Source organism: Manis pentadactyla, chromosome 2 (genome assembly GCF_030020395.1).
Source record: "Manis pentadactyla isolate mManPen7 chromosome 2, mManPen7.hap1, whole genome shotgun sequence".
Lineage (NCBI taxonomy): Eukaryota > Metazoa > Chordata > Mammalia > Pholidota > Manidae > Manis > Manis pentadactyla.
Window position 1 is genome coordinate 42,540,228 of NC_080020.1, and position 15,897 is coordinate 42,556,124.

General features: G+C 40.7%; 1 protein-coding gene across 2 annotated transcripts in view; it reads right to left on the bottom strand.

Moving 5' to 3' along the window:
• Nucleotides 1-10,803: 10,803 nt before the first annotated feature.
• The window catches only part of SLIT3 (slit guidance ligand 3), a 588,416-nt gene continuing 583,322 nt past the window's right edge, over nucleotides 10,804-15,897 (bottom strand). For both annotated transcript variants that reach the window (XM_036884704.2, XM_036884703.2), the window contains exon 36: nucleotides 10,804-15,887. In XM_036884704.2, the coding sequence (XP_036740599.2) occupies nucleotides 15,652-15,887 (236 nt within the window). In that variant the 3' untranslated portion in view covers nucleotides 10,804-15,651. The remainder of the gene's footprint in view (nucleotides 15,888-15,897) is intronic.

The window sequence follows — 15,897 nt, forward strand, 5'->3', positions numbered from 1 at the left end:
TATATAATGGCCTTCATTGTTTCTTTTTATCATATTTAGTTTAAAGTCTCTTTTGGTTAATATATAGGTATAGCTATTCCTGCTTTGTTTTCATACCATTTACTTGAAACATCTTTTCCCTTCCCTTCTCTCTCAGTGTGTGTGTGTCTTTAAGGCTAAAGTGAGTCTGTAGTAGGTAGCATATTGTTTGCTCTTACTTTTTATCGATTCATTGTTCCTATGACTTCTGTTTGGAGAATTTAATCTACTTACATTTAAAGTAATTATTGATAGGTAAGGACTTACTAATACCATTTTATTCATTGTTTTTGGCTGTACTGTAGGTCATTGTGCCTTAAATATTTTTTAAATTGAAGTATAGTTGACCTAATGTTGTTAATTTCAAGTATACATCATAGAGATTCAATATTTACATACATTATGAAATGCTCACCTTGATATGTGTTGTTACCATTTGTCACCATACAAAGTTACACAATATTATCGACTATATTCCCTCTATTGTACTTTTCATTCCTGTAACTTATTTAGAAGTTTATACCTTTTCATCCCCTTTACCTGTTTTGCCTTTCTATCCCTTCCTTCACCCCACCACTCCACAACCACCAGTTTGTTCTCTATGAGTCTGTCTTTGGGTTTTTTATTGTTGTTTCTTTGTTCACTTGTTTTGTTTTTTTAGATGCCACATATAAGTGAAATCATATGGTATTTGTCTTTCTCTTCCTGAACTTATTTTATGGAGAATATCCTGTAAGTCCATCCATGTTGTTGCAAATGGCAAGATTGAATTCTTTTTTTTTTGGCTGGGTAATATTCCATTGTGTATGTATACCATATCTTCTTTATCCATTCATCTGTGGATGGACACTTAGATTACTTTCATATCTTGGCTACTGTAAATAGTGCTGCAGTAAACATAGGGCTGCATATATCTTTCAATTAGTGGTTTTGTTTTCTTTGAGTAAATACCCAGAAGTAGAAATGCTGGATCATATGATATTTCTATTTTTAATTTTTTCAGGAACCTCCATACTGTTTTCCATGGTGACTGGACCAATTTACATTCCCACCAACAGTGCATTAAGGGTTCCTTTTTCACTAGAGCCTCACCAACACTTGTTATTTCTTGTCATTTTGATACTAGCCATTCTGACTGGTTTAAGGTGATATCCCATTATGGTTTTGATTTTACATTTCTCTGATGATTAATGATGTCGAGCATCTTTTCATGTTTCTATTAGTCATTTGCATGTCTTTTTTGGAAAAATGTCTATTCAGGTCCTTGGCCCATTTTTTAATCATTTTATTTACTTATTTGTTTATTTAGTGTTGACTTGTATGAGTTCTTTCTGTATTTTGGATATTAACCCCTTACCAGATAAATCCTTTGCAAATATTTCCTCCCCTTCAGTAGGTTGCTTTGTGGATGGTTGTCTTTGCTGTGTGGAAACTTTTTAGATTGATCTAGTCCCCTTTGTTTATTTTGCTTTTGTTTTTCTTGCCTTCCCTAAATATGGAGATGAAAAACATTGTTAAGGCTGACGTCAAAAAGTTCACTGCCTGTGTTTTCATTTAACAGTTTTATGGTTTCAAGTCTTATAGTTAGGTCTTTAATCCTTTGAACTTGTGTTTGTGTATGGTGTAAGAAAATGGTCCATTTTCATTCTTTTGCAAGTAGCTGTCCAGTTTTGCAATACAATTTATTGAAGAGACTGCTTTCAGTCTCTTCAAAAAATGGTATTGCATTGTATATTTTGTATATCCATTGTATATTTTGACTCCTTTGTTATAGATTAATTAACCATATACTCAGAGATTTATTTCTTGGCTCTCCATTCTGTTTAATTGGTCTGTTTCATTGTCTGTTTTTGTGGCAGTGCCATACTGTTTTGAACATTATAACTTTGTAGTATAGTTTAAAGCCAGGGTATATGATACTGCCAGCTTCGCTCTTCTTTCTCAAGAGTACTTTTGCTATTCAGTGTAATCTGAGGGTCCATACAAATTTTAGGATTATTTGTTCTAGTTTTGTGGAAAGTGCCCTTGGTATTTTGATAGGGATTGCATTGAATCTGTAGATTACTTTGGGTAGTAGGGACAGTTTAAAAATATTCTTTTTTTTTATTAAAAACTTTTTTTGTGTGTGAAGCAGAGTAAAACTTTAATTTGAATACACTCCAAAGGAGGAGTGGGCCAGAGTCGAAATATCTTTTAGCAGAGGGTCTATTTATCATGTCCTAGCTGGGAGGTGCCTCTTTGATTGACAGAGTGATGCTATTTGATTGCCAGTTCTATTATACACCCATTCCTCTTGGTGCACATGTCTTTTTCTAAAATGTACATGGAAAAGCCCCCAGGAAGGAGGGGGAACAAAACTTCAATTTTATTTTAGTGAAATTATGATGATGGGTGATTTGGGCATTGTGATCTCATTGGGACTGGATTGGTCAGGTCCCAACAGGCAAGGAAGTTCTCTCTCTGCAAAGCCTTTGTCTTCAAGTGGGAACCCTAAATGGGTGGTTTTTCCTTGAATCTTATCTTCCCCTTCCCCATAGCTGCTCATATCTATCTACCTGACATTCCCCCCTCAAGCAGTTGGGACTCAGTTCTTTGGGCATTGGGTGATGACTGCTCTGGCTGCTTTCTGCTTATGGAGAGGTGACAGGAATAGACTGGGTCCCAATGCTTGCTCTGTGTCAGTTGGGGTTAGGGGCTTATGACTGGTTGGTTAAATCCTATGGGGCCTGATATCTAGCGAACCATGCCCAGGTGAAAGTTCTGGTCAATCCAGAGATCTCATGTAGACTGAGGGTAAGGATGTCTGAGCTGGCTAATAGCCATATTGAATCATTACTGTAGATGTCGAGCCTTCTTGGGGCCAAGTTTCCTTACTGGGGAGTTTGTATTGGGGCCAGGCTGTCATGCAGAAGAATTTGAGCCTTTATCTCTTCAGGGTCTGGGGGTCAAAGTGTTGCCAGTGTTGGAGGATATTGCAGGGAATTGAGTATTGGTTCCCCATTGGGAATAGCGATCTGAGTCGTGGCACCAAATATGTTAGGGGTGGAGTTTGTTCTTCTCAGTTCTTGTCCCCATCAAAACAAAGAATTGACACATTAGTGAAGCAGAGCAAAAGTTATATTTGAATACACTCTAATGGAGGAGTGGGCGATAGTCAATGTAGAGGAAGGCCGCAATATTCATTCAATCTATGAGCTCAGTATATCTTTCCATTCATTTATGTCTCCTTCAATTTCTTCAGTGTCTTAGAATTTTCAGATTACAGGTATTTCACCTTCTTGGTTAAATTTATTCCTAAGTAGTTTATTCTTTTTAGTGCAATTGTATATGGGTTGTTTTCTTAATTTCTCTTTCTGTTAGTTTATTTTTACTATATAGAAATGCAACGTATTTCTCATATTGATTTTGTATCCTGCAACTTTACTGAATTAATTTATTTTATCTAATACTTTTTTTTGGCAATCTTTGGGATTTTCTATTCATAGTATGTCTTCTGCAAATAGTGAAAATTTTACTTCTTCCTTACCAATATGGATGCCTTTTATTTCTTTCTCTTTTTTGGTCTCATTGCTGTGGCAAGGACTTCTAATACTATTTGAAAAAAAGTAGTGATAGTGGGCATCCTTGTCTAGTAGTTCCTAATCTTAGAGGAAAAGCTTTCAGCTTTTCACCAGTGAGTATGATTTTAGTCATGGGTTTGTCATATACAGCCTTTAATATGTTGAGGTACATGCCCTCTATACCCACTTTGTTCACAGTTTTAAGCATGAATGGTCTACTTCCTTTTTTTCATCTGTTGTAATGACTATATGGTTTTTAATCCTTCCTTTGTTAATTTGGTTTATCACTGCTTGACTTGCAGATGTTGAACCATTCTTGCATCCTTGGAATAAATCCTACCTGGTTATGGTGAATAATCCTTTTATTTTTGAATTTGGGTTGCTAATATTTTGTTGAGGATTTTTGCTTCTATGTTTGTCAAGGATACTGGTCAATACTTTTCTTTTTTGTAGTGTCTTTGGTTTTGGTGTCAGGGTAATGTTGGCCTAGTAAAATGAGTTTGGAAAGATTCCTTCCTCTTCCCTTCTTTGGAATAGTTTAGGAGGATAGGTATTAGTTCCTTAATGCTTGGTAGAATTCTCCTGTCAGGCCTTTTGGTCCTGGACTTTTGTGTTTTGGGAGTGTTTTGATTACCAATTCAATTTCATAGCTAGTAATTGTTCTGTTCAGATTTTGTTTCTTTCTGATTCGGTCTTGGAATATTGTGTGTTTCTAGGAATTTATCTTTTTCAAGTATCCAATTTATTGGCATATAATTTTTCATAGAATTCTCATATAATCCTTTGAATTTCTGTGGTGTTGTAGCTTCTCTTTCATTTCTGATTTTACTTATTTGAGTCCCCTTTTTTTCTTGATGGGTCTGGCTAAAGACTTATCACTTTATCTTTTCAAAGAATTAGCTCTGTTCCATTGAATTTTTTCTATTAATCTCATTTTCTTTTATTTATTCTCTGATCATTATTATATCCCTCATTCTACTAGCTTTGGCCTTTGTTCTTTTCTAGTTACCTTAGTTGTAAGGTTGTGTTTGAGTTTGTTTTTGTTTCTTGAGGTAGACTTGTTTCACTGTAACCTTCCCTCTTAGAACTGCTTTTGCTGTGTCCCAGTGATTTTTGAACTGTTATCTTTCTGTTCTTGTTTGTCTCCATGTATTTTTCAATTTTCTCTTTGATTTCTTAGTTGGCCTATTGGCTGCTTAGTTGCATGTTGTTTAACTTCCACACTGCTTGTATTTTTTTTTCCTTGTGATTAATTTCTAGTTTCATAGTGTTTGATCAGAAAAGATGCTTCATATGATTTCAGTCTTCTTAAATCTATTAAGACATGCTTTTTGGCCTATCCTGCAGAACATTCCATGTGCACTTGAAAAGACAGCATTCTACAGATTTTGCATGGAATGTCCTGTATGTGTTTGTTAAGTCCATCTGGTGTAATATGTCATCTAAGGCCCATATTTACTTATTAATGTTCTCTTTGGATGATCTATCCATTGATGAAAGTGGGACAGTAAAGTCCCCTAGTATTATTTTATTGCTGTCTATTTCTCTTCTAGGTTTATTAATATTTGATTCTGTATTTAGGTACTCCTGTACTGGGTGCAGAAATATTTACAAATGTTATATGTTCTTGTTAAATTTACCCATTTTCATTATCTAATGACCTTGTTTACCTCTTATTACAGTATTTGGCTTAAAGTCCAATTTGATGTTTAAGTGTAGCCACCTGAGCTTTCTTAATGGTTTTCATTTGCTTAGAATATCTTTTTCCATCTCTGCATTTTTAGTCTGTGTATATCCTTACATTGGAAATGAGTCTCTTGTAGGTAGCATATAGATGGACCTTGTGTTTTTAATCCATTCAGCCACTCTGTCATTTGATTTGAAAACTTTGCCCATTTACATTAAAAATAATTATTAGTATGCATGTACTTATTTTTATTTTGTGAATTGTTTTCTGGCTATTTTGTAATTACTTTGTTCCTTTTTTCTCTTGCTGTCTTCTTTTGTTATTTGATTATTTTTTGTAATGTTATGCTTAGATTCTTTATCTTTTGTGTGTCTAATATAGGTTTTTGCTCTTTGGTTACCATGAGGCTTACATAAAATTGGTATTTTTAATAGTTTAAGTTGATAAAATCTTAAGTTTGAATACATCCTAAAGGTTTATGTTTTTATGCCTCCCTCACATTTTATGTTTTTGATGTCACAATTTAAATCATTTTATATTGTATATCATTAACAAATTATTGTAATTATTTTTATTACTTGTCTTTTCACCATCATACAGCTTTATAAATCATTAACCAACCACTTTACATTAGATTTTTCTGAATTTTACTATTTATCTTCACCAGTGAGACTTATATTCTTATATGTTTTCCTGTTACTAATGAGTGTCCTTTCATTTGTGTTTAAAGAAATATTTGTAACACTTTTTGTAAAGCCAGCATAGTGATGATGAACTCCTTTAGCTTTTGCTTGGCTGGAAAACTCTTTAAATCCCATTCAATTCTCAAGGACTGTTTTGATTGATAAGAGTATTCTTATTTGGCAGGTTTTTTTTTCTTTTAGTACTTTGAATATATTGTAACACTCCCTTCTGCCTGCAAAGTTTACAGTGAAAAATCTGCTGGTGTTACTGGGGTTCCCTTGTATGTATCAAGTTGTTTTTCTCTTGCACTTTTAAGATTCTTTGTCTTTAATTTTTTGACAGTAAAATATAATGTGTCTTGGTGTGGATGTCTTTGTGTTCATCCTTCTTTGGAATTATCTGGCTTTCCTGGATCTAAATGACTGGTTCTTTTCCGAGATTAGGGAAGTGTTCAGCCACTATTTATTCGAGTGAGTTTTCTGCCCCTTCCTCTTTCTCTGGTTTTTGGGGACCCCTATAATGTGAATATTGGTCTATGTGATATTGTCCCATAATTCTTTTTAGCTGTCTTCATTTCTTTTCATTTTGTTTTCTCTCTGCTGCCCTGATTGTGTGAGTTTTAGTGCCCTACCTTGAGTTCATGGATCCATTCTTCCACTTTGTCTAATCTGCTATTGAATCCTTCTATTGTATTTTCTAGTGCAGTTATTGTATTATTTAGCTCTGTGACTTCTATGTGGTACTTTCTTATATTTTCTGTCTCTTTGATGAAATTGTCACTTATACATACTTATAGTTCATACATTGTTCTCTTGAGTTTGGTGAGCATCTTTATGACCATTATTTTGAACTCTTTATCAGGTAAATTATTTATCTTCATTTCATTAATGTGTTTTTCTGAGGTTTTAGCTTGTTCTTTTCATTTAGAACAGATTCCATATTTTCCTCAACTCTCTGTGTTGGTTTCTAGCATTAGATAAAACATCCAACTCTCAGTACTGAAGGAGTGGCCTTGTAGGAGATGAGTCTTATTGCTCAACCTTGCCCTAGCTCATGGTTGTCCCTCAAAACGTCATGATTGTCCAAGCAGCCTACCAGGTTTTTAAAATGAGATTTCTCTATACTTTTGAATCTATATCAATTAAACAACAACAACATTGGGCAAGTTAAATAAATCAAAATGTATTTATAGACCAGTCTCAGTCTGTAGACTCCTTGCTTGGAAATTTATGTAGTTTTCAAATTCAAATTCAATGTTATAAGGTTCATAGCTGTGATATTCTGATTGACCTAGTTGATTCATAGCATATAAACTGCTGAGTATCTGTATGGTAATTCTTCTTCACATTTAGAATCAATTATAACATGAATTAAACTGAAGGTACTATTAGCTACACACCTAACATGCAATAAAATACCACCATTTAATGCCTAGTTTATGACATGTGCTTTACATACATTATTTCATTTAGCCTCTACGAACCATGCCAAAGAATTACTTATATTTAGTGGCTTTCAGTAGATGAGGGTGTGCCAACACTTGTCCAGTGTCCCAGAAGGGAGGATCTCTGTCAGCACTTAGATTCAGGCTAGTTAAAAAACAGACCCTTAGACAGAAGCTTTTTTTTTTTATTAAAGTATTGTTAATACACAGTCTTACATTGGTTTCAAATGTACATCCAGTGGTTCAACAGTCCCTGTGATCAACTTATATATATTGTGATTGTGAATTATTATGCTCTTTTATCACCCCCCCCACCCCTCCTGTCACCTGTCCAAACCCCTCCCCCTTGGTAACCACTAGTCACTTCTCAGTGCCTTTGAGTCTACTGCTGTTTTGTTCCTTCTGCTTTACTTTGTTTTTATACTTCACAAATAAGTGAAAGCATATGGTATTTGTCTTTTTCCTCCTGGCTTATTTCACTGACCATAATGCCCTCTAGCTCCATCCATGTTGTTTCAAATGGCAAGATTTCTTTTCTTTTTATGGCTGAATAATATCCCATTGTTTATATGTATCACATCTTCGTTATCCATTCATCTATTGATGGACACTTGGGTTGCTGACAGCAGTTTTTTAAGTACGCAAATATCTCTCTTTCAGGGGACGACTGGGTGATCGGTGTTTCTGTCTGCTCTCTTTGCACCAAGTCCCTGGTGACAGCCAGTTAGCAACTGTTTCTTAGTTTGTGCCTGTGAACCATTCATTGAGCTGGTGATTGTAAGCTCTGGTGGCCACTAGAGGCAGGCTATCAAAGGATGCATCCTCTAGGTGGCAATCACAAAAGCTGGGGTGCAAATATGTATACTAGCTACTTTCTTGGAGATACTGGGTGTCACAGTGAGTCCTGTTGGCTTTCAAAGGCAGATGTTTTGGGAGCTCATCTTTTAGGTGCAAGTCTTAAAAGCTGGGGTGTCAGTTGTGGGGCTCAAGCCCTTCACTCCTCAGGGAGAAGACTGGAGTGGAGAGTTCCCTCCCAACTGTGGGTCACTGCACTGGAGGTGGGATTTATGGCCAGATTGTGTCTCAACCTCTCCTACCTTTTTTGATGTGGGTTTTTTCTTAGTTATCTGATGTGTAGGAATTGCTTAGCTGGTTTTGGGGTTCCTTTCAGAGAAAGCTTTTTCTTATGTAGCTGTAGATTTGTTGTGTCTATGAGAGAAGGTGAACTTGGGGTTCTCCTGTGTCACCATCCTGAACGAGAACTTGTCTTATTTTCTAAGTAACTCCTTGTGAGTAGTTACCATCTGTAATTTTGGCCCACCCAGCATCTATTCCCTCTTTTCCTTGGGGAAACACCCATCCTCACCCTCCACTATCTGTGTCTGGCTCTGGGGTGGTCGTGGATAAAGGCTTGGCTGATCAGTGTACCCTAATATCTTGGCTATATGTTTGGTCCAGTCATGGGCATTTGCCTCAAGCCAGGCCAATCAGAGATAGTGACTGCTGAGACGTCTCTTGGAATTTTTGGAAAAGAGAAGCTGTTTTTCTTGGACTTAGTGGTGGGTACTGCTTTCCATCTGCAGTGGCTGAGAGTCACTTTGCCATCTTCTCAGGAGAACCTTGCTGAGAAAGAAGCCTGAGCATGTACAAGAGACCCCAAGCCCTTATGACATTGTATGAGCTCTAGGATCCACACACCCCTGCCTGATGCTGCGAGAACTGCCTGAGGTTTCAAGGACTTGAGCCAACATATTCCTCTTGTGCCTTAAGTTAGTTTGAATTACTTTTTGCCACTTGTGCTCTACAGAGCCTTGATTACAAAGTACTTCCACCCCTGTTCTCTAGATGGTGAAACTGCATCTCATGGTGATGTTGTTAAAGTCAAACAACAGGATAGGGGAGAGGATGAGGGGAGCTCTCAGGCAGTCGGGGCTGCTCAGCCCCACTAGATCCTCCCGGCTCTCAAGCCTCAGGGTTTGCCTCCTTTCCCATGACCCCAGTGCAGGGGCTGGCAAACAGGACGTTTACAGAGCCCTGGTTGGAAGCTGGGAGAAACTCCTGTGCCTACAGCACTTTAAAGGTTACTCGAGTGAGCGAGGCTACTCTGCCAGCCATCTAGTGCTGCCATCCTTACTGAGAGTTCCCCCAGAATCCTGTGCCACATCCTCAAGTGGGGCTGCTCGTGCCTTTGACCCACACTTTGTTCACTCGCCTTTGACATTCCACAGACAAATGCTCAGTGCTTATGTGCTGATGCAGTAGCCTTCCTGTTCCTCCCGTTGGGGCCTAGCTGAAGCTTAGAGTTGCAGGAAATAGAGACAACATTTTTATCTACCCTGTTCTTTATTTCAATGCCAATAGCAGGTCCGAAGGTGAATGCTCTCTGCTCTACCATATTTTGTGTGTGTTACCTAAGCACATTAAATCCATAATCTGTTGCTTTTCATCCATTTTCAGTGACTGAGTGGCAAGAACAGAGTGGCAGAAAGGATGATGGTTACACTCCATTGCTTGAAATGTCTTGGTCCCAGTTTCTTATCAGTGATGATGCTCTGAATACCAGTATAGAATAGACCACCAGACTGCCCTGTATTCCCACCAAGGGACCACATTCCCCTGAGGAGGTCACTATTTGTTGCCTACTTAGTGCTCTTATCCCCTCCCCCTTCCTTTGTAAATGATTCAGTCTAGGTATTCAGGGAAGGAGCTGGTTAGTCCAAGCTGGCGTTTCTTAATCTTAGGACTACTGGTATCTTGGGCAGGATGATTCATTGTTGTAGAGGCTGTCCTGTGCATCATAGGATGTTTAGAGGCATCCCTGGCCTCCCAGTAGATGCCAGTCACACCTACTGACCTAGTCATACAATCAAAACTGTCTCCAGGCATTATCAAATATCTCCTGGGGGACATAATCTCTTCCAGTTGGAAGTTCTTCAATTACTGACACAAAAGGGGATTTGAAAGGGATCGACAGACCTGTAGGTTCCAAACCTGGGAGGAGAGGTTGGTTGGCCTAAGCATGGAAAGTGGAGGCTGTCCTGGAGAATCCTGGAAGGGGTGCCCAGGACTTGTGAGCACTTCAATGCCTAATTCCCTCCTTTATTCATGTCTTAGTAAGTGTTCTCTTTTGCTTTGCATCTCCCCCATGACCTTTGACATCCAGTCTGTGACCATACACCCTGCAGACCCTTAATTATGTGTTGGGTATTCTTTCTCCCATGCCTCTGGGAAATCTGGATTAATTTCCCCCATTTCATTGTCCAAGAAATCACATTTTTTCACTAAGTCCACACCAGACTTGCTCCAAACCCTTGAATGCAGTAACCTTTGCCCCAGGGAATGTGAAGGTCAGGAGTAAAGATAAAACACACACACAGAGCAGGGCTGAGCTTATAGTGTTCACAATAGCATCTGATAGCTCTCCTGAGATTCATCCATTTATTTTAATGACATCAGAGTATGACAGTCTGTAATGCACATTATTTATCCCATATCAGGGAAGTGGCACTGTAACACAGTTTTTAAAAACATCATAGAATTTTTCTTCTTAAAACCTATTGTTGAGTTAGAAAACTAAGCTTTGCCAAATGCCCAATTCTGTCTTTGCTCATCCTGGCTAGCTGGCATCTCTCATCAACCTCCCCAAATGTTTCCTTTGGCAATTTCTAACCCAGACTGGAAAACATGGGTAAGTGCTACCAAACCAGACAATGCCCCAGCTTCCTGGCCATCTGAGTGCCCTGGGAGATGGCTGTGGGGGAAGGTGGAGGATACTTCCTGGCCACCTAGAAGGTACTGAAAGGTCTGTCTCAGGCTTCACTCTGCCTGGATGCCGCTGTGGAGTAGCAGGAAGAGCTTTGGCCTGGGTAGACATCTGGGTCTCTTCCTGCCTCTGACATTAATTTGCTAGGTGATCTTGGTCTGTGATTCAGACACTCCATTTCTCTGATTCTCAGGGTGCCCATCCACCAGGGACCCCTTTGGGTTCTTTCAGCTCTGGTACCTGGAATGCTGTGAGTCTTTGAGAGGCAGGTTCATTTTTGCTAGGGGCTTCTGTTCCCGGCAAAGGCAGTGGGTGGCTGGGTACCCTTAGGTTTCAGTCTGATGATAGCTTTGTATCTGGTGAAGGGCAAGGTTAGCTCAATCCCAGGCCTGGCTACTCCTGGGTGTCTGAAAGTTATCCTGGAGATTTTCTCCTCTTTTCCTGGCCTTAGGTGATCTCCCTTCATTTCCTTGCCCCTCTCCTCCTTGTCCTCCTCACTATCATCTTCCTGAAGTGTCAAACTCAGGTTCTTTCCTAGGAGATTGGAAAGGCAAAGCCATCTTCTACAAAGGGTCTTTTGGCATGTCAGTCATAGCAACAATGACGGTAATAACAACAACAGCATTGTACATATAAGGTTTTTAGTTTACACTTTACAAAGAGCTTTTAAATACATCATCTTATTGGCCATTATTTAGGTTTCTTGGTTGTGTCAAAGAGGGATTACTGCTCAGGGGAAAACAGCCCCCTCTTCTGCACATGTTCACATCTTTACCTTCAAGCATTGAATTATACTTTTTTAAGTGTGCAGATTACCTGATTGGACCCCTCTTGCTCCACAGGACTTCCTGTTTCTAGAATTTGGCTACTAAAGTAAGAGAGTTTTAATCTCCATTTGTTAAAACAACTTCCTTATAGGGAGAATTTTCTTAATGGTCCTACATTGGGCATTTCATAAAGTCAGGGCTTCTGAAATTCAGGGGAAGGCTCAGAATCACCCAAACCACACCAAGAGAAAGAACCTTGGGTTTTTTTTGGCTGAGTGGGCCTGCATTCTGGATTGGGCTTGGGGATGATTGGCAGAGAGGTCTCAGGTTCCTTGGGGAGACAGAGGGAGAGCCAGCAGTCTGGCAAGTCCTCCCAGAAAGCCCGTGATGCTGGGTGGGCTCTCAAGATGGCAGGCTGCATGGGCTGTGTGCTGGGTTAGCTGGAAGTGCTGGTGGTAGAATAAGGCTTAGGTCCACCTGCCTGGGTGGGTTGTGGGGGATGGGAGGGGTGTAGGGCAGACCTTCTGAGCATCTACAGAGACTTCTGTGACCTATCTGGAAACCAGCATTGTCTAGTTACAACAAACTAAAGTGAACAGCTAGGAGCCTACATACCATTTTGGGTGGTAGAACCCTCTCTCTTTCCAGGCCTCTTGCTACTTTGCTGCAAGTTCTCTTGCTAAAACAGAGCTTGTCTTGGCGTCCCCTCCTCCAAAGCCGGCGGGTCCCTTTGGTCTAGCCTCTCACACAGAGCTCTTCGTGGTGAAACCCCTGCCTTCCCTGTCTCCTCCATCTGTCCCTATGCTCTCATGTGCGTCCCATCCTCTTGCCCCCACAGACCTCTGACTGCTCCCCAAACATGGCAGGCCTTTTCCTAGTTCACTGCTTTGTAATAGGCCATTCCCTGGAAAGTTTGACTTCTTACCTGCCCCCCTGGCAAATAGCCACTTCTTTTGTTTATACTGCCCTTAGGGTACTTCTATAATAAAGCAGTTGTCCATTTCTATGATTGTTTGGGCTCCAGATTGTAGGATCCTTAAAAGTGGATGTTTCCTTTCCATGAGGAGCAAGTTCTGGAGTCAGACAGCCTGGTCCCAAATCCAGGTCCTGCAATTTATTAGGCATCTACTCTATGCAAGTCCCTTAAGTTTCCATGCCCCTCAATTTACTCAACTGTAGAATAGATTGGTAATGTCTTGACTAATGGGTGGGTCTGAGAAATGAATGAATATATATATACATTCACACAGGCATACCTCATTTTATTGTGTTATGTTGTATTGTGCTCTGCAAATACTGCATTTTTAAAACAAATTGAAGGTCTGTGGCAACCCTGCATTGAGCAAATCTACTGGAGCCATTTTTCTGACAGCACTTGCTCACTTTGTCTCTGTCACATTTTGGTAGTTCTTACACTATTTCAAGCTTTTTTGTTATTCTTATATTTCTTATGGTGATTTGTGACCAGTGATTATGACTTGCTGAAAGCTCAGATGACAGCTAGCATTTTTTAGCAATGAAGTATTTTTAATTAAGGTATACACATTCCTTTTTCTAGACATAATGCTATTGCACACTTTATAGATTACAGTATAATATAAACATAACTTTTATATGCTCTTAGAAACCAAAAAATTAATCTGACTTGCTTTCTTGTGGAACCAAACCTGTAGTATCTTCGAGGTATGCTTTCGTATGTATATATATTGGAATGGTATCTCATGTATAAGGTAGTAAATACTAAGTTAATCTAGCTATTAATATTTGAAACAAATCCTTTGTAAAGTCCAGAAAGTACCTAGAACATACTGGATATTAATATGCATATATTAAGTAAATTCTTCCATGTCATCCTTCCCCCCTTCTCTTCATCCCTCTCTTCCTTTCCCCCTCCGTGTTTCTCTCCCTCCCTATCTGCCGCTTGCTTGCATTCCTCCATCATCTTGTCTTTCCTTTCTCCCTTCTTGATTCTTTGAGGCTTTGACCCACTGTTGGTCTCCATGGAACCTCTACATTCCCTGGCAACCTGCAGAGCTGAAAGGCCCAGTAGGCCCCAAACTCACCCCAGACACATCTGCAGGGGAGGCTCCTGTTAGGAGGGAGGGTGAGAGGGAGTTTGTGTGAGCAGCTGCACCCCGGGCCATCTGCACTACTCTGCAGAGGTGGGAGGGGCAGATGAGGGTCTGGGAGAGATGGCACGTCCCCTTCAGGAGGGCTGGCAGTTCTGAGAGTCAGGGCTGGATGGGCTGCCTTGTTCACACTCCCTGATATATAAGCCCCCAAGTCTAGACTCTTTCTGAATGCTAGGGGCAAAATAAATGAACAAGGCAGAACAAAAGGAGGAAAAATAGCAGAAAAAAGCACCTACTTTCCTTTTCTGGTAGGGCTCCTCTGATGAACTAAAACTGCCTGTATCTCCTGTGTTTTCACCATTCTGAAGAAGGAATCTAGAACTCTGAGTCTGGGCTCCAGGCCTGGCTCTTCCACTTACCAGATGTGTGGCTTAAGGCAAGATGCAGAGCTGGAGAGAGGCCTCAGTTTCCTTATCTTTGCAATGGGGCTGTACTGTTTTAGCCTCCCTAGTAGACAGGGGTTGCATGGATGAAACAAGACACCATGCTGATATGCACTGGTGAATGTTGCAGATGGCTGAGGGGTTGATTTAGACGGCGGCCTGGAGGAGCAGGTGGAAGAGGCCTGACTGTTTCACAGCAAGAGCCCCCAAGAACTTTCCAGAGTCAGACTTACCCAGGTGTGGGAAGGCTGGACACCCAGCCTCCCTTGTCCCAGCAGCCCCGGCTGCCTGCTTTCCTAGTGTCACTGGAGGGAGGTGGCAGGTTCGGAACTTTGAGGAAGAGCCGTGGCTGGGCCTTGAGGAGACAGCAGGACAGCCCCCGTCCTTCGCCTCACCGGGAGGAACCACGTTCTTGAGGAGGGGCAGGAAAAGAGCAGCTGTTTTAAAAGTTAGCAGAACAATGTCTGATGAAGCCTTTGGCAGAGTTCTGACAGTCCTGTGCTGGACCCCAGGGCCAGCCAGGCAGGCGGTGCCGGCCCTGCAGGGGGCGTGGGCAGGCAGGGCCGGTGCTTGGTTTGGGTCACACTGAGTCTGAGAAGGCCGGCGGCGCTCAGCGGCTTTCCGGGAAGAACTGGGAGTTCTGGGCATTGACAACCAGGTCTTAAAAAGCTGGGAGCTTTCAGGGAAGGAAAGAGAGTCATTAAAAAGAAGAAGAAACCAAGAAAAACCTTTTTTCCTTCTCTTCCTCTTATCCTTCCTTTTCCTGAGCTGGTTAAGCAGTTCTTGGTTCAGCTGACACGGTAGTGTTTCAGAAACATAAGAAGTTCCTTCTTCTTCCTCAGACAGGTTATCACTTCTTTATTCTTATCCTGTTGTTTTAAAACTATTTTATTAGTCTTCTTTCTTAAACTTTTTAACAGCTGTTTATCAAAACACAACAAATACACAACCAAAAAACTCGGTAAAAATAACTCACTATGTGGAACATATACTCAGATGGTGTGATATATTTATATAATAAAAGATGAAAATAGTCACTTTCCATAATAAAAATAAGTTCTATTTTTTGTTTATTTTACAATATACTTAATATTCTCTTCTTCTTTTGCTTCCTCTCCAGCTTCTGCTTCTTCACTCTGAATCCCGAGGGGGCCCCACGCAGCTGTCCCACCTCTGCCGAGCGGGAGTCCCAGAGGCAGGGGGGCAGAGGGGCTCAGGAACACGTGCTGCAGCCGCACTCTAAGTGTCTCTCCACCTCCTCCACGAATGAGGAGCCGTCTGTGCACTGGAAGACATATTTCCGCCGCTTGCTGCGGGTGGGCTGGCAGCACAGGGGCCCGCAGCCCCCACGACACTCCATTATGGGCACCTTGGAAGCTGTGGCACAGGACGCATAACCTTTCTGGCGGCGGATCACCTCTCGGAGTACCTCCCCCAGGCAGGGATTCTCTGTAGAGGG